The sequence below is a fragment of the Perna viridis genome, chromosome 7 (genome assembly GCF_037379345.1).
Source record: "Perna viridis isolate PV_CMFRI_1.1 ecotype Kerala chromosome 7, ASM3737934v1, whole genome shotgun sequence".
NCBI lineage: Eukaryota > Metazoa > Mollusca > Bivalvia > Mytilida > Mytilidae > Perna > Perna viridis.
The window spans coordinates 46769924-46788916 of record NC_142451.1 but is presented as its reverse complement, the minus strand read 5'-3'; the positions used below and the strand labels follow the sequence as shown (position 1 = coordinate 46788916).

Here is an 18993-nt window from a genome sequence, read left to right as displayed (position 1 = left end):
TTCATTTAAATATGTGTAAGAATTAATTATTTTAGTTTTTTTTTATATGCCACTTAAATTTAAGGTCGCATTTTGACCTGTTTTCTTATTTAGTTTTGTTTCAATCACTGAACTGAAGATATTAAAGAACTAGCACTTGATTGGTTGTAAGGCTAATATATATCTATTTTCATACCTTTAACCAGATAAAAGACAAATTTTCAGGAAGTACTTGTTTAATTTTTATAATCATTTAATTTCAATTATTTTTGTAATTTAAGACAAGCAACACTAATCTCCTTCAAAGGCCACCTGACTCTCAGTCTGAACATAAAATGCTCCTTGTAAAAAGTATGCTTTTAACTGCACAAAGTATGGCTGACCAAATATATCTTGTGTAGTTGGGCTTTCAGCTAATGTTCGAACAATTTCAAATTTGGATTCCTTCCCTTCTTTAGCCTTTTCGGTTGACCTATCCAATAAATATTCATTAAAACCAGGGAATTCACATAATTTTTTCTGTCCCCATGGTAACACTGCTAGTGCAGACAGCAGTCCATGTGCACTGAGTCTTAATTCTGGAAATGGTTGCTTCGCGATGGACATGATGATCTGTAACATGTTGGTATCAAGGTGATTGAACCAATTTTCTGTCAACTGGCAAAGTTCGGAGGTCTGTTCAGAAACCTAAAAATGTACAATCATTTATTTTAAAAGTTGAAGTAATTTTTTAGATGAAAATTTACATAACGTTACACATATACTGCATTGTAGATGATCAATAAAAGATTTTTTTTTAATGTTATATAAATTAAATAAATGAAATTTTCTACACAAGAATTTCCTCATCTTGTGACCTATAACAAGTCTTCCAAATAATCACCTGTTTCTTCATCATTGTCAGAATATTTTATTAATAAAGCTAGTAGAATAAGTAGCTTTTGATGCCTAGCTTTGGTACATATAATGTAGGAGAATATTTCAAGAAATAAAACGCTGTATAACAAAGATGTACAATTGGCACTATCAGTCCAGAACCATAAAAGCGCATATATTTTTTAATGTTAAAATGTACCAAGTTTTTATTTACCCGACCTTTGACAAATAAATTTGTTTACATGTTGTATGATGACAAAAAAAAGAGAACTTTTTGTTTCATTCATACACAAATGGTTCCAGTTACAACCCCAATAAATCAATCTCAGCCTTTCTTTGGGAATATGGCACCTTGTGGAACAATTTCAATGAGGTTCAATCGTTTACATGTATAGTAAAGGTTGGAAATGTTTGTTTCTGACCCCTTTTTGGCCCCTTATTCAAGTCACAGTCTCTCTGTTTGTGATATGGCACATTGTGGTACAATGAGACCCATTTACTTAAAGTCTAGTTATTGTCTGGATGTAGTGAAAATGCTTGATTCTGCCTCCTAAGTGGTTCAAGTCAATACCAGCCTACCCTTTTGTGGTATGACGCATAATGACATTGTGGTATAGTATCATAAAGATCCATACATCTATTCTTCAATGTTATTCTCTGGAAATCAAACTGTCTCCGGAACCAAGACAACTATGCTGACCCTGCAAACGGCAGCATGATGCCATTATATGATCACAATTTTTTTATGGTCATATTATAAACAAACTGTTATTACAAATATAAGCCTCGCCTGTCTGACATGGTCACTGTTATTCAATATTTAATAGTGACATTGCGGACATACGCATGAAACTATACACTAATTACCATTGACCTAGCATGAGTAGTTCATGTTAAACTGACTTAATTAGAAAACTTAAAACTAAAACCATAAAAAAAAAATTGGAAGCCAATAGACCATGACAGTGGGTGCATATGCATGAAATATGGGATGCTTATGAGGCTGAATACCAAATATGACTGACCTAGCAGAAGTGGTTCCAATTTTTCTGACTGAATCAGAAAACTTAACTTAAAAATATTAACAAGGATAATGAATCCAACACAGACATCTGAAAAACAATACCTTAGTCTGGCCTTCCGTATCTTTAGCTACAGTTGGGACAAAATTCATTTTAAAGAATTTCCTTCATTTTTTGATACAGTACAACATTAGTCACTATGAGGGGACGCTCAAGCCTGTACCCACGATTTTCAGAAGGGGTGCAATTACATTGCCAGAAATTTATGGGGTGCGAATGCGGAGAAAAGGGTGATTTTGACCCTTTTCCATAGGAATTTAAAATATTATAGGGGGTGCTGCTACCCTCTCCTCCCGGTATGGGCCTTGAGCTCCCATTGTTTCAAATTTGTATTGAAATTTTTTGTTTCAGAGATACTTTAAAGAATAAAATAATAGGATGGCCATATGATTTAATTTATAGCAGCTGTTCATTTTCGATGTCATCATACTTCATAAAAACAGCGTTGAGTAAAACCTGAACTGTGATGTAATGGGTAAACAAATAAGTAAAGCACAATTAATAGATACAGGTAGAAAATTTACAGGCTCTGCTCATAATATACAGGGTAGATTAAACTTACTGGTACAGAAATCAAGCTTGCTGTAGATTGAAGAGTTATCTCCCTTAGTTCTGTAGGAGCTTGTTTTACGATTCTACCAATAGTATGCAATCCATCAATAAATCTATTTCCTGAAAAGGTCAAAATCTGCATATCATGAATCACTAAATTTTACAAGGTTTCCTGGTCATGGAAATACATGAATGATCATCTTAGAAACTTTCAATACATTTTAAGTTTCTGTTTACCATTTAGGAACATATTTTATACAGGATAAACATTAAAGCAGTTCTATTCCAGTTTATATTTCAATTAATATTATCTTCTACTTTTATAAGAATATAACATCATGATGGTACATGTAAACAAGAGGCTACAAGGAGCCTGAATCGCTCACCTTGTTGAATTTTGTCTTTCATGGGCAATAAATTTAACAAAAAGTTGACCAACAATTTTGACTCAAGAAGGCTTTGGTAGGACTTATCATAAGGATCATTTCAGCAATTGAAAGTTTCTTTCTATCTATCATATTACAAGATATTGGCTGAAAACAGTTGAAAAAAACCTGTCATTTTACAGGGCAATAACTCTTACAAGGAGTCGTCTGAAAACTTTTAGGCCTGAAGGCTTTTGCAGTCCTAATAATAAGGATCATTTCAGCTATTGAAAAAAATTGGCTAAACCTAACGGTTTTGGAGATATATGCGAAAAACTACTATGTTCTATTTTTAGTAACATCTGCCATCCCCACATTAGTTCTATGCAGGATACTCCAAGGAACATTCATACCAAGTTTGGTTCCAATTGCTCGAGTAGTATCAGAGGAGAAGAGTTTTGAAAAATTGTTAACGACGACAGACGCCAAGTGATGGCAATAGCTCACATGGCCTTTGGCCAGGTGAGCTAAAAAGTGTTATAAATCAAGCTGAAAGAATGATTTGAACTGAAAATATTTTTTTCATGTAACAAAGTTCAATGAGATAAAATTTGAAGGAATTCTTTGAATAATGTATGTATGATTTTAGTTACTTTGTGTTCTGTGTTGTGTATGTCTGTTTTCTATATCTGATCTTTGTCCCTGGATTACATTCTTTTGATTACCGCTATAACATTGGTTCCCTTGATTACTCTTCCAGGTTAATTAGTAACAAAATTCAAAGATTAACCCACAACAATCTTCATTGATTTACCTAGTTTATCTAAGGCTAATTTTCCCTCTGAAGATTTGCCAATAAAGCTGATAGTTTGTACAGATATACTGCATAGACTTCTGTCATTGCAATCCAAATTGTTTAGAACCATATCAACAAAGGTCTTGTTTTCACTTAAGACTTCCTTCGGATAGAAATGAGCTACCCCACCAAAGAATTTAATTAAACCTGAAAGAAAGAACATGAAATTGATATTTTGTTATCTAAGGGAGACAATCCAACTTTTCCTATGTTAAATACAGGGATGAAATATTCATGTGAAAAAGAATAAAATTAATGCTGAGAACGGAAAATCTGGAAATTACATCTTTCTTATCTTTGTACTTATTGATAAGCAATGTTCTAGGATTCCACTTTCTCATCACCAAGGGCGAGTGCAGTTTTGGTGTGGGGGGAATTGTTTATTATCCCTCCCTTTCCGTTTGGCAAGTAGAAAACTCATTGCGGAAAGCAACTTCAAGTGTGCGTAAATTAGGCTTTCTTTACGTGTTATCCTAAATTTTGAAAAATCCTAAAACAGCAATAAGCTATAAAAAAAAAAGAATATTAAACAGTTGTACCTAAGGAATCTATACTCGGCGTCACATAAATAACATACTGTTAAAATTTGAATAAAAATATTTTCTACGACTTTATTGACACCTACCGTTGTTTAAATTGTCTTAAATGACTTGCTCATTCGTTTAGCCAAACGGCTTCTCCCTAAACATTGAATCGTTAACTTCCGGTTAGATTTTAATTCTTGGTGCCAATATTTACATTGTAAAAAGTCGGCCATGTTTACAGTGATCGGGTTGCTAGGAGATGTTGTTTACGTTTAAATGGTTTGTCCAAAAACTGAAGAACCCAGAATGCATTTCGGCGTTATTTCGGATATCTTGGATTTATTTTACGCCAACAACGTACAATACCGAGAAGTTGATCAAGCAAACGATTGTCACCGGAGTTCGACGGGAACTTACGAATTTCATTTGTAAACAAATCGTCCCGTAGAAACCAATGTGGCGGATATTAGTATGGGATTTTCCCGTAAGGATTTGTTACGCATGATTTAAGCTAATAAGCGACTCGTTTAGGGAGAAGCCGTTTGGCTAAACGAATGAGCAAGTCATTTAAGACAATTTAAACGACGGTAGGTGTTAATAAAGTCGTAGAAAATATTTTTATTCAAATTTTAACAGTATGTTATTTATGTGACGCCGAGTATAGTCTAAATGAACTTGCATGCATTTGTTGTGTAAAATCAGTCATAGGAAATAGCAAACAGTGATAGAATATATTTGTAAAAAATATCCTTAGATAGAGACAAGTCAAGTGACTTTATTATAACATAAAAAAGGACAAAAAGAGGAAATGAAATTGTTTGAACAACTACAAGTTTCTTTGAGTGTCACCTGGCAACAACAGTCCTCCCATAGGGTCAGATGCACTTTCTGCCAACCTGGTCTCTAGTTGTTTGATGACCCCACTTTGGTCCAGGAATACTATACCATGTTGTACCATTCCAAGATCTGATAACAACTCAAGGCAGTTCAGCTGGGCCAAAATATCTTCTTTATGGACCTCATTTAATAATTGTTGTAACAGTCCTGCTTGGTTTGTCTTCTGTAAGGCTGATTCAGATGTCTTGCTGATGTTTACCAATAACTTAAGGGTAAAGATAATGATTTATTTAAGTGACTGGTAGGCAGATAAAGCATAAAGTACTTCTATGTCTTAGAATCAGGCAAAATCTGTAAAGGTGTGACACATGAAGAATGCAAAGATTTTATCGCATTATCCAAGTATATATACATCATAACCATCAGAAATATACAGGTAACCATAAAAGTGTTTGTGAGGTTTATTTTTCCCACATCCTTTTCCTTTTAAAAGCAGTAAAAATATCTACATGTGTCTGTCACAGATGCTTCAGGATAAATTCAAATAGCTTTTCAGTTGTTTTCCAGATGTTTTGAATATCTTTGAGGCAAAATAAGAATAAATTGAAAATAATGATGTGCCACCCATTGCCTGAAGCTAACACAGAATTGTACTTTATCAAATAGTTCCTATACATGAATATTTTTTTCACAAAACTTCAATCAAGCTAAAATAATGAATTTCAAATCCAAATGAATTGTAAATTTTCTTTTAAGTGTAAAAAAAGTCAAGAGACAGCCATTAACTCAAAATTCAACAAAGAAAATTAATACTGCATACTGATAATAGAAAATAAATCCTTCCATATTATGCCAAAAAAAAAAATAATAGTCTTGTTTCCTGCTACCAGCAAGAAAAAAAATGGGTATGTAGGTAGAGAAATTATTTCATTTTTCAAAAACATTTTACATGGAGTTAACGAGGAAACAATCTTGACTTGAACAATGATTGAGCAAAAGTGACCATACAATGTTTATGGTAGGTTTATGGTAGGCACACAAAAACTAAGGTAGGTAGGGTAGCAGGAAATAGACATTATTATTTTTATTAATTTAATATGAAACAGTAAACATTCGTTCAATGAAACTAGTTTTTACCTCATAAAATCTGAACTTAACAGTATCATCTTTTTGCAGAATTTCATCAATGGATGTTTTGAACTGTGCACTATATATCAAGTCAATGCCATTGCTTGATTTACCTGAAATAAAATTGTAAAGGAAAACTCAGATGTAAATATATTGTATATTGTGTTGAAAAGTCTTGTTTAAAGAGACTGAAACCTCAAAGTTTTCATACATATATACAAAACTCATATTAGGTTATTTATACATGTACTGTATCTAGATGTACCCACTTAAGTGTATGCATAAAGTTCATTAAAATAAAATAAGAATATATTGATACATGTAGGTAAATCTTTGTGACAGATAGATAGGAAAAAAAGTAGACCTCTCATAGAAAAAGGAGAATTAGAAAAAATAAACATTATATCACGATGAATAGTTTTCTATACAATGACCAGTTTAATATGCAGAGTATTCTTTTGTCTTATTCAAACATCTGTATTTCCAGTGAAAATAAAAATGTAATTGGGGATGTTAAACTAAATAATGGAATAGAATCCAATGATTAAAATGCCTTCTCTGAAATCTTAATCTACTTACAAATATTGAATATAACATTTTGAGCCAACTTAGCCACCTGTAGAGATGGACTACTGATCATGTTAATAACTGTCTTTATTGCCTCTGTGGCTGATTCCCAATTCATTTCTCCACATTCTCCAACAAGTTCCAACTGCAAAAAATACATTATATCAATGTAAAGCTGTGTCAAATATACATGAAAGTAACCATATTCCACTTTTAGTTTCATGAAGAAAACTTATCTTTAAAACCAAATTATGAATATGCACAGTGATGGATTCTGAAATTCTGAAAATTGGGAAAGGGATAACTAGCCTAAAAGTGAGCCTGTCAAATGCTTATTATACACATGTAGTGATTTTCTGCATAATCAGTAAAAATTTTCAGGCATAAGATAAGGGGGACCTAGGCCCTCTCCTGAATGTCTACATTATATTTTGACATTACTTCAAGTACACCATACACAAAAAATTAATAGAAACTATTATTAACATTCAGTATATCTTAAAGCAATTATTTCATGATATCAATCTTAGTCAAATACATAGCATCATGCCTATGACAGCCATAGCTCCAACCAATCTACTTTTTAACTTATTATATACACATTGTACCTGTCTGAGACAGAGACATTGGATAATTGTGGATTGGTGTTGTAGTCCAAGTTCAAAGTCAGACTGGAACAGTTCTAGTGCTTTAACAGGGGACCAGGCCAGTAAAGCAACCTTTAATATACTACAACATTCCTCTATCACTTCACTGAAAACATAGATATATCATATAATGTACATATGTAGTTTATTGAAAAAGTCGCTAAACATCAGCCGCTTTTTTCGTGTGTCTAGTGATAGCTCCACACATTCATCAATTAATATACACTTGACTACATTATATATTGAATAAACAGTTACAATAATATTCATCTGTAGTTAGGTCTTAAAAATTATTCTGTGTTTCTGGTAATACCCCCTTCAAAATTAGGGCTGGTAGGTAGTTTTTTTTTTTTTTTTGGGGGGGGGGGGGAGTGAATTTTGAACCTCAACATTGGAGACCAATGCGATTCTAGTATAAGAAAGTGATGACGTAAACACTGAATATCCATATTTTTTTTATGTTTTTTCACATTAAAACTTAGGGTTGGGTTACCAGGAGCAAAGAATTTTTTTAGGCCTTATGGCATGAGAAACAACATGCCTGTACATTACCATAAGTCTGAGGATCTAATATTTCTTGTAGCCTTATGCTGTACAATAGTAGGCTGAGTTTCAACAGTTTACAACTTATACAAAACAATAAACCAGTAACAATACATTAAAATCATAGACAAAACCAAAGAGGAAAAGAACATCAGATTTATCATTGACAAGGAGATAACATTGTACATTTGAGAAACATATCTGTGAGAAATTGAACAAAGCAAATGCAATGTTTGCAGCATGATTTTCATTATCTTTTCTGTGAACAGGCTTAATACAGAAAATGGACCGTCTACACCTTCAAAATGTATCAAAGGGGGATGGGGCCCATTGTGATTTTGAACCGTCCATTTCCACTTTTTGAACTGTCTACATTTTGACAGTAGCCAGTTCTTAATGAAACCACTGATTGCAGCCATAAGAAGAAAGTGTAAGTCCATGTCAGCAGGTACATATATATTCATTCCATTATACCAAACATCCTGACTATGTCACAATGTAGCTCAATCTGGGACCCATATATAAAGAAATACATTGACAAAATAGAGAGTGCACAAAAACAAGACACTAAGCAAATTCCCAGATTCAACGAGAATAGGTATGGTATATATGCCAATGAGACAACAACCCTGTCGGGATGAAAATTTCAGGCCAAGGCCATCCATTGGTCTTCAATGAACAATGAAGAAATCCATACCACAGGGCTAGCAGAATAAACAAGTGCAAAATAGTGACAAACCGATTCAGGTAAAGAATTAATCCTTTAGCAAAGTCAATTAATTGGCTATTTAAATATCACTACCTACTACAACGCAGGTAGGTCGTCCTGCCACACATTGACACAATGATTCTGCAAAATTGAATAGATGAATTACTTGTTTTCTGTATTAAACAGGCTAAATATCCGCCTGACCGACTGTACTGCTACAAGTCCTTCCAAATTATTCGTGCTGACTGATGACAAAGCGGCCTTAAGGTCTATCAAAGTTGAAAGAGTGTCTGAAGTAGTTTCCAGAGACTCAACAATCACGTCTATATTTGCCGCCATTTTCGACGAAAACTCTAGAGAAAGCCGGACCAAAACAAAAAATATTTCGATATTCTCGGGTGTTTACATAGTGGCAAAGGTAAGGGGTCAAATTTTCAATCAGCTGCTGAAACCGATCGATGCAGGTTCCAGACAAACGCCATTTTTGATTTGCAGGAACTCTCAGCAAGACAAATTAAAGAAGAATGGTCTTAAATATTTAATGAAGAAGCAACAAGTGGGATGCCTAAGCGTAAAAATCACGCTGGAGATGATGCAGATGGTGATCAATCAATTCCATTACCCATCCAAACATTTTTCTGGCGTCAGACAAGGTGTGTTAATCAATTAGTGGAATGCTGGTGATTTATATTGCAAACATTATCTTTCCCAGTATATCCCCAGTTTTGATTCATCTATTAATTTCAAAACTTATACTTCAATGTGAGAATTGTGTATTGGATAAAGCAATAATGAAGTACATTTACACTCCCAGATTACAGCAAGAAAAAAAACTATTTCCGCCAAACCATGACCCATTCTTTTCTGTTTGGTTTGTACATGTAAGTCTCAAAATCCAAAATCTTTATAAAAATCCCTTTAAACCCTTTTTGAAATCTCTGTTTATACTACATGTAAATGTGTATCTACACTGTATGCGCATTGTAATCAATTCATATTTTATCATACTTTTTGGCAGAAAGGAAATAAAGCAATTATACAAATACTTTTTAGAATTATCTTGTCATAAAGTTGTATTTATTAATTTGATTCCATTGTAACTTAGCACTCAGAATGTAAAATGAAGAATTGAAATTTTGAAACTGGAATGCATTTTGTTTAACAACCTTAAGTTCATTGTGTTTGAAATCCTTTTGGGATAGGAACTCAAAGTCAAACCTTTATTGTGCCACCAGTATCCACCAGAAAGTTATTTCATACCATTTTTCAATTTTTGCTCATTCATGTAAATTGACAAAATCACCTTAAATGCTTCTGATGCCAACTTTAACTCAATACTTAAATAAGTGTGTTTCAATGTACTAGTATTTATTTCCAGCCAAACTTAAAGCAAATTTGCGGCCGTAGAAGGTAAGGTACTGTCATTTTCTGTGTCATAGTTTGTAGACACAGGTTTTTGTGCTATTACTTGAATATTATTTGGATTATCTTGTTTAAATTTTGAATAAGGTTCAAAAATTGCTAATAATTTTGAGGATTATGGCCCTAATCATTTTAGAATTCAGGGCCAAAAAGGAGACAAAACAAATCTTTCACAGCATTACACCATGTACAAACATGCAACTCCAGTAAAAACATACAGATGGGTATAATTATATACCTACAAAAACTTACTGAGGATTCAAACTTGATTCATTAAGGAATGAGGGGCCAAAAAGGTGGTATAAACATGCATTTTATTGATGTCCACACAATGGCTTGCTTGTTGATAAGTTAATGTATACAATGTATGTATCTCTCTCAAATTGTACCTCAAGGTGTCATACCACCAAAAGAAGAATGCTGTGATTAATGTTGGGATTGTGACTTAATCTAATTAGAAATTAAGGTCTGAGAATGGACCGGAGACAAGCTTATGCTGGATGTCTGGATAATAACTTGAGTGAAAGGGAATGGATCTCTTGGAAATTTTACCACAAGGTGCTATACTTCCGAAGGAAGCTTTGGATTGATTTTGGAAAATGTGACTGTAGGTATTTGTGGTCAAATTCTCATCATGTGTCAAATGTCTAATCGCAATCAAAATTCAAAGCTGTATCAAGCTTGGATGGTGTGTTCATACTTGCCCCAACTATTCAGAGTTTGACCTCTACAGTCATATCAAGCAGTGCCCTGGAAGTATAATAATACATTTGTATATATAAACTTCTCGAAACAATTTACAGTTAGCATGAAAAAGAGAAATACTTTGGGAGAATCATGAAGCAATAGTATAATGTATGTCCTTTATAAATTAATCAGTCCATTTCATAAAATTTACATTTGTACTTGTTAATATGTCTAAATGGCTTCGTGTTACTGATTGCAAATGAGATGATGAGGTAATCCTTTACTTGTAATTAAGATTTCCCAGAAGGACAAATAAATCACAAAGTATTTCATACTTTGATTATTATGATTGTAGACAAATCAAACCATACTGAAAATGAAATGTTACACTGATGATCTTATGTAAATGTAATTTTTTTTTCAGTCCTTTTATAAGACCCAAAAAAGGAAAACTATGTGAAGCAGCTGTTGTGGTAAGTTTATATAGGTATCTTATAGGTGTGTAGGTATAGTGTACTTGTAAAATAATTTTCCAATAAAAATGTTGAGCAAAGTTAACATCAGAAATTGTATTACTGGTACTGCTATCTACATTTGTACATGTACATGTACACTTTGTTACATGTACAATATGTCTTTCAATGCATTATATAATTATTATCATCAATTTTTCATTAACATTTTATTTTTAAAGAGTTCTTTATTTGTTTACTCAACAGTTTGTGTAAATAGCAGTGTCTAGGTATGATTTAAGATCCCTAGCTTGGTCATACTAAATATTTTAATATTGATAGTCACTGCTTCTCAGGTAAGCACACAACAAACTGGAAATAGAGTGACAATTGGAGACAGAATAATATGCTTAAGTTGGATGCCATACCTTCTTGATATCTGTCACTTCTGTGGGCTGGCGCATTAAAAATTCAGATCTATTACAAAGCAGAGCAAGTTTGATTTGTCAGTTGTTTTTGTCCTGAAATTTCGTCTGCCGTAGGATTTATAACTATGATCAATCAATGAATGTTTATTTGCAGTCATTAGAGAGAGTTGTTGTACAGAATATCCTTCATGGAACCTCTCCTAGTTTGTGTGAGGCCATACAGAGTGTCTCCAGATGGAAGGTCATACAAGCAGCATTCCCTCATGTCATGCATGCATGTGCTTCACTACTATCTGGCTGTAAACAGAACCAGACAGGTTTGTGAATGATGCGATGAAATCTTAAGTGCTGAAAGGAGTATGTTCAGAAAATGTCAAAATCAGCCCCAAAAACTAAAATGTTTCAAATAAATTTGATAATTGTATAATTTACTATTTAAATATATGCCTTCGTTAAAAAAAACAAAGTTTCATGGCTGCTAATGCCTGTGTTTCACTAAAATTGTAGATGAAAATAAAGCAAAATCAGAAAATAAAGTCGAATTGTGTTAAAACAGCTTATTTAATGAGACATTTATACATAGAAAATATAGAGCGCATTTGTCAAACTCTTTGATATTTCTACAAAAATAGCCTTCTATACTTTCACAACTTCTGACAAAAGATTGTGTTGTTCATAACTTGCATTCTATATTTTTGGATTAAAAAATATACCCCTAATCCTCTCATTGTTGTGAAAATTCCTTGAAAACTTTGTGGAAGTAGTGTTTTGTACCCACCTTGTGACTAAATTATGACCCAATAGCTTGTATTTTCTGTATATTAGTATTCAGATAATATTTTAGCTTTAAAAAAGGCAATTAGAAAATTTCAAATTGTAAGTTGAAATTTTGTGAAAATAGTAGGCCTGAAACAAGAGTTAGTGAATTTACTCCTTTGTAAAAATCAGGCAAAATTGGAAATTGAAAGAGTAATTGAATCATGTTCAGAAAAAAAGCACACAAATATGACAATATGGGAACATAGTTGATGATCTACTGAAGAAGAATTGACAGTATATTACTTTTAGTAGTTTTAGAGGATACAGAAAAGTGAGTTCAAAGTTACAACAGAATGATAGGGGGAAAGTGAGTCATCTTCCTTTGATAATGAAATATATGCGGTCATCGTTCGGGAATTAACACCACCAAATTCCCGACAATTTATAAACACTTTAATCAAAAAGATCATTCAATCCTCTCCATAAAAGTTCGTATTTTAGAAAAAAATTACCATCCTACGAACAGTCCTGTTCTAAGTAAAAACTATCGTAGGGAAAGAGAGGAGTACTGGATACGCAGACTAGGTACTGCAATACCTTACGGATGCAATGACAACATCAAAAGTAAAGGAAACCTTTCAAGCCAATATAACAATAACATAAATGTGATGAATTTATTTGACAAAAATCCAAGACGGGAAAGGAGTCATGGCCATCGCCACTATACGTCACCTAAGTTACATGATGTCTCCATAGATGGTCTCTTTCCTTTCATACAAAAACCTCTTGGACTTCATCACATTAGAACCAAACTTTATTCTATACCTCTCACTCTACTACACTCCCTTTACAAAACAAGTCTTGATACTTCTGACCCCACCTCATCATTATACAGACTTGTTGCCATCATTTTGGATATTGGTTTCCACAGACTCCTTAAACCAGTTTGTGTGAAAAGTCAAGATGAAGAAAAACGATCATTTCTTCCACTACCGTTTGTCAACAAAGGTATAGATGCAATTAATTTGGCTAACATCCTCTATCACAAAAACATTACCAATAAAATTCCCCCATACTTCAAAGACAAATCCATACCAATTATTTCATATTCCTATACTTCACCCATCGCATCCAAAATTTTCAATTATAAAAGGCTATTGCAGAACCTCGAGATTGAGGACTTCAAGGCTAAACCACCTGACTGTTCTTGCAAAACATCTCCAAATATGGTCCTTCTGGTCACGTCGTTACGGGAGATTTAACCATTATCGAAAACGAATCTCTGTGTAATATCCTTTCTAAAGGTCCCAAGTACCGTGAACCACGCTCCATAAATTGGAATTATAACTTGAAAGTTTTTATGGATGCCGTCGAGGACTATGCAAGAAAATGGATAAAACGAGAACAAGAAGACATTGATTCTCTGTGAGAGTGGTTGAAGGCCGTGAGGTCTTCAATTTTGAAACGAATGAAAGTTTTAAGTAGGTCAATGAGTGCCAAGGCTACATCAGTTTTCAAAGACCCCGATGTAGCAAAAACATTGTCTACTATACATGAAAAGTATGTTGTCGTACCAGCAGACAAAGCCCAAAACAACATTGTTTTTGTCTGCAAAACGTTTTATATCCAATGTTTATTATCAGAGGTAGACATAGAAAATAATAGCAGTGATAAGACCTACACTGCTACCACTCTTTCCAAAGAAGAGATTGTGGAAAACCATAAATCTGTACTACCCTCTTTTGGTCTTTGTACCAAGGACGATGATTGTGATTTACCGTCTATGTACTGGATTCCTAAACTTCATAAGAATCCATACAAACAACGTTTCATACCACCAAACCTCTTTCAAAACTTTTAACTTCTATACTCACCACTGTCAAAGAGGGTCTACAGTACTACCACAACACTTGTTACTCCCGTAGTGGTATAAATTCAATGTGGATCCTGAAAAATTCGAAAGATCTTTTGGAGACAATCAGTTCAAGACTATTATCTGTATATAATAGCATTAAAACCTATGATTTTTCAACACTGTATACTTCTATTCCCCATACTCAGTTAAAATCCCGACTTAAAAACATTATACATCGTTGTTTTTCCAAAAAAGATGGTACACCTAGATACAAATATATAGTTCTTGGTAGAGATTCCTCATACTTTGTAAGAAATTATTCCAAATCATCTTCCAAATATACAGAGGAAGATGTTTACAAAATGCTGGAATTTTTAATCGACAACATATTTGTCCAGTGTGGTGGACGTGTTTTTCAACAAACGGTCGGCATTCCAATGGGAACAAATTGTGCCCCTTTACTAACTGACCTATTCCTTCACTCTTATGAGGCTGACTTTATAGCTTATCTGATCAGAAAGAAAGAATATTGGTTAGCTAGATCCTTCAATCTCAGTTTCCGCTATATAGATGACGTGTTATCTTTAAACAATCCTAATTTCGGGGATTTGATACATCGCATCTACCCAAAAGAACTTGAGATAAAGGATACTACAGACACTGTGAAGTCAGCCTCATATCTTGACCTACACTTAGAAATCGATGGTAAAGGTAAACTATTGACCAAACTTTACGACAAATGTGATGACTTTTCATTCAGAATTGTCAACTTTCCTTTCATCTGTGGCAACATCCCTGCGTATGGTGTTCATATCACAACTCATACGTTATGCCAGAGCTTGCCGAAACTACGCAGACTTTTCGTATCGCGCTAGAACTCTAACAAATAGGCTTCTGGAACAGGGTTATGTTGCTACAAGATTGAAGTCATCACTACAGAAGTTTTATGGTCGTCATCATGAACTCGTGGATCGTTATGGTGTATCCATCAACACCATGAAAACTGATTTATTCAACAGGTCATAGCTTTCCTTTCCTCATTTGTCTACCCTGGACTTGACTTTTTATGAGCAACTCGGCGGGTGTTTCTAGAAAAGCAGAGGACGCTTACCCTACCGGTGCACCTGGTCCATGCTCCCAGTTTTTAGTGGAGTCCGAGTTGCTCATTTACTTTTGTTACTTTGTATGTATGATTTTAGTTGCTTTATGTTCTTTGTTGTGTATGTCTGTTTTCCATGTCTGGTCTTTGTCCCTGGATTGCATTCTTTTGATTGCCGCTGTAGCCTTGGTTCCCTTGATTACTCTTTGTACCTCTTACTGACACTTAAACTTATATTAATGAAACTTAAAAAAGGAATGAATGCCATTTCTACATTTCAGATTATATTTTGAATAAGATTTCATGGAAAGACTTGTGTGTTTTTTTTTTTCACCATGGTTCACCCACTGCCTGATTCTTACAGAGAATATGTTTGTTTGTTTGTTGGGGTTTAGCGTCAGAGCAGCAATATTTCAGCCATATTCAGGCGATGAACATGAAATGGATGATAAAATGAACATGAAATGATGATGAAATAAAAAATGGGATGGGACACAAGGACAATTGGGTCAAGAAATTTTGATTGCCCCTGGAAATAGGGAGAGGTGGATAGGGTCGGGTAATTTAGCCTCCTGTGGCAGAGCCCTATGGTTCCTATTCTGGGAGAATACCATAGTAGGGTTTGTTAAAGTGCAAGGATCGTAGCATCTTTCCCAACACGGTGCACCTCTATGGTTTGCAGTCAGGTTTTCCGTATTACAGCCTGACAACCCCAGCATGTAACATGCTAGGGGTACCCTATTCCACCACCTGGGGCACACAACCCAGTCACTCTGTGTTGGGTTAGGGTTCTGAGCACTATTTAGTCGCCTTTTACGACAAGCTTATCGCTGCTGCAGGCTTATTTTTTTGACACCCGGACCTTACAGAGAATAACACTTAAATATACATATTAACTGTAACCATGCATAATAATGAATCCATGATTTACATGTAGCATACTGAGCACATGGTGTTACTTCTATATTATAATCCCTTTGCCTGCCAAGATGCCATAAAGTGGATGCCATTTAATATTAAACAAAATAGTCACTACATGTTGGCAGGTTCATGTACATGATGTATCTGCATGTATAATTGTTTCAGGGGCGTGTTGAAGTCAGATTCCAGGTTTTGAATTTCTCACTGTTCATTGAATGTCCATAGACTTCTTTTTGTTTTTTTTTTTCTGACAGTCTGGTAGGATTGTTGTCTCTTTGAACCATTCCTCAATCAGTTTTATATTTGTTTTATAATGGTACATGTATATACATATACATTGTACATTTGAGCTTCATGGTAACAGTCTTAAAAGTTAAACAAAAGATTTATTTAATTTTTTTTTTCAGAGAGAAGGCTTGGTTCAAGTGAATCCAAACTGCTGTATATCTTGCACTGGATAATTCTTGATGCTGCATCAGAATGTGAAGACTTAGAATCTGATCCCTCAAGGAATGGTGGCACAACTGTACAGATGCACTCTCTCACAACAATGCAGCTGTTTGTCTACTTGTTTGGGCCTCTCATTCACTTAATGGAGATATCAGACTTCCAGACTCTAAAACTTGAAAATGGACTCCAACTCTGGCAGCCATTATGGGACTACAGAACTCCTGACATAACTTGCTTTGCTGCTCCTGTAAAACCCCAAAGAAACATGCTGAAGGCCCAGAGAAATATGTTTAAATCTAACACTAATGCTGCTAATATCTACATTGGAAAAGGAACCTCAAGGGAGAATCTGATTCTTCCGTTTGGGGATCCTGGAAGTAGACGAACCAGTTGTAATGAACAGTCGCCTGTCCATGAAGCACCACTGGTAACCATGAGTGATATTTGTCATTGGTCAATGACTGATTCACAATCGGTCAATATGGAGATCATCTGTGAATTTTGTAATACAGTGGTTCCTAGTGGTAATGCTGCAGGAAGAACCTGCCAGTGTGGTAAGAAAAACAGTGTCTACAGCATTTCATCAGATTTTAAGATACCTGTGTTTGGCAAGAAAGAGTCAATTGATAGAGACTTTACTAAAAATAGATTGATCAGTGCCGTGACAAGTGGATTTAAAGGACCCCCAATATCTGATATTCTAAGTGCTAGTTATTTTGATGTTGCTGTGTTACGATGTTTGTTTTGTTTACATTGGTCTGAGGATGGAATTTATTGGGCACTGAAATATATCCAGCAGAGAATGTTAGAGGTCTGTGATGAACATGCACGTCAAGACTACTCAGAACGTGAGCGAAGCTACTCTCTGCCAATACCTGATATCCAACTTCTTCTGAAAAATAGCAATATCACTCCAACATTTCAAAAATTCTTAGAGCTGAAAAAGTACAGACATGAACACAAATTTGACACTTTGGATAGAGTCAGGGCAAAGACCCCAACTAGACCATTGCAGACCATTCCTAGTGGTACAGAAATCAAAGACATGTCTTCCAATGATGATGATGATGTCAAGAAAGTTGAGGAAAGAAGACAACCACCATATAAGAAAAGCAGAGTTGATGAATTAAAAAATAAGTTTGAAAAGTATATTGATTCTAGGAGTCCAAGTCAAGAAAAAGAAATTGTCAAAAAAGCTGATTCATCCTCTAGTTCTGTTTGTGCAGGTGACCTTGAAAGCAAGGAAACTAAACAATTCATGGTTAATGCTGGTTTTCTGTCTGTACATCCTGGAGTATCAAACAGTCTAAAAATAAAACTGGTTGATAACAAATCAGGGAAACATGGCCTAGCTCACACTCATGATGTGTCAGACCAAGAATCAGTAGAAAGCAGTAATGAATCAACATCTTCATCTCATCAAGATGATTTGGTTGGCAAAGAGAACAAGAACCCAATAATCATGATTACAGAGCATTCCCAGAAGCACCAAGAAAAAATGTCTGCCTTGCTGCATAATTGTTATGGAGGAGGGCATTTAGATTCATCAAATTTACTCAAACCTACAGAGAAGATTCCTCGTAGCATGACAGATTCTGATATTAATTACCAGATTGAAGAAGACTTCAATGAGGTGTCCGGTTCTCTGTATTATATCCAAGATAATGGGCATTTGAACTATAAAGTTGTTCTACGAGCTGTTCATTTTATCTCTATTAACCAAAGGAGTCAACGTGTTTGTGAGGTTTTGTTGAATATAATCAACTGTCTGCTTGATCTTGATATAATGGAAAGAAAGAGTGACATGCCACAAAATAAAGCAGAAGAGAGTAGTGGTAAGACATCAGAGAAAAAAACTCCCCCCAAAAGTGATCTTGGTAAAGCTACTGCTCACGGACTAGCTATGGATAGTTTGGTCAGGTTAGCATACAGTAGACTGTAGACTGTTTGAAATTAAAGCTTGATAGAGCTATGTTCTCTAAGGAAATGTATTTCTATTTTGTGCTCCAAACTGTACTACTATTATAAACTTGGAGAGGGGTACTTTAAAAAACAAGGTGTACAGTGAAGCAATTTAATTGTTAATCCTTAACATATAATTCTCTACTATATTTGTGTTATCAGTAGAAATGCAGGAAAACATAAATAGTGCATTTTTCAAAATATATTTATTATTTTGGAATAAGAGTCTCAAACATGAGTTCTAAACTAGCTGTTGCATATAGCTTTCTAAAAAAGTAATTTGTCCTCTTGTC

At 34.5% G+C, this 18993-nt stretch overlaps 2 protein-coding genes across 6 annotated transcripts in view; one reads left to right on the top strand and one right to left on the bottom strand.

Moving 5' to 3' along the window:
* Positions 1–197: 197 nt before the first annotated feature.
* LOC148612980 (26S proteasome non-ATPase regulatory subunit 5-like) lies at positions 198–9029 on the bottom strand. 2 transcript variants are annotated; one of them, XM_088594926.1, is made up of 8 exons: positions 8832–9029; positions 7375–7519; positions 6779–6911; positions 6209–6312; positions 5084–5336; positions 3669–3857; positions 2500–2609; positions 198–666 (listed from the first exon to the last, which is right to left on the bottom strand). In XM_088594926.1, the coding sequence occupies exons 1-8, from the start codon at positions 9002–9004 to the stop codon at positions 271–273; spliced, it is 1503 nt and encodes a 500-aa protein (XP_088451052.1). In that variant the 5' UTR covers positions 9005–9029; the 3' UTR covers positions 198–270. The 2 variants fall into 2 exon arrangements, with proteins under 2 accessions (XP_088451052.1, XP_088451053.1); XM_088594927.1 differs by having other exon boundaries at positions 8759–8845.
* A 52-nt stretch (positions 9030–9081) lies between these two features.
* Positions 9082–18993, top strand: part of LOC148612979 (protein unc-80 homolog) — a 66401-nt gene continuing 56489 nt past the window's right edge. For all 4 annotated transcript variants that reach the window (XM_088594924.1, XM_088594923.1, XM_088594922.1 and 1 more), the window contains exons 1-4: positions 9082–9318; positions 11199–11247; positions 11809–11971; positions 16696–18658. In XM_088594924.1, the coding sequence (XP_088451050.1) occupies positions 9227–9318; positions 11199–11247; positions 11809–11971; positions 16696–18658 (2267 nt within the window). In that variant the 5' untranslated portion in view covers positions 9082–9226. The remainder of the gene's footprint in view (positions 9319–11198; positions 11248–11808; positions 11972–16695; positions 18659–18993) is intronic.

Coding starts and splice junctions, on each gene's coding strand:
- LOC148612980 (XM_088594926.1), bottom strand. CDS start 9,004: ATGGCGGCAAATATAGACGTGATTGTTGAGTCTCTGGAAACTACTTCA. Junction 6,313..6,778: donor AAATGTTATATTCAATATTT/GTAAGTAGATTA, acceptor ATTTTATTTCAG/GTAAATCAAGCAATGGCATT. Junction 2,610..3,668: donor ATTAGCCTTAGATAAACTAG/GTAAATCAATGA, acceptor TGACCTTTTCAG/GAAATAGATTTATTGATGGA.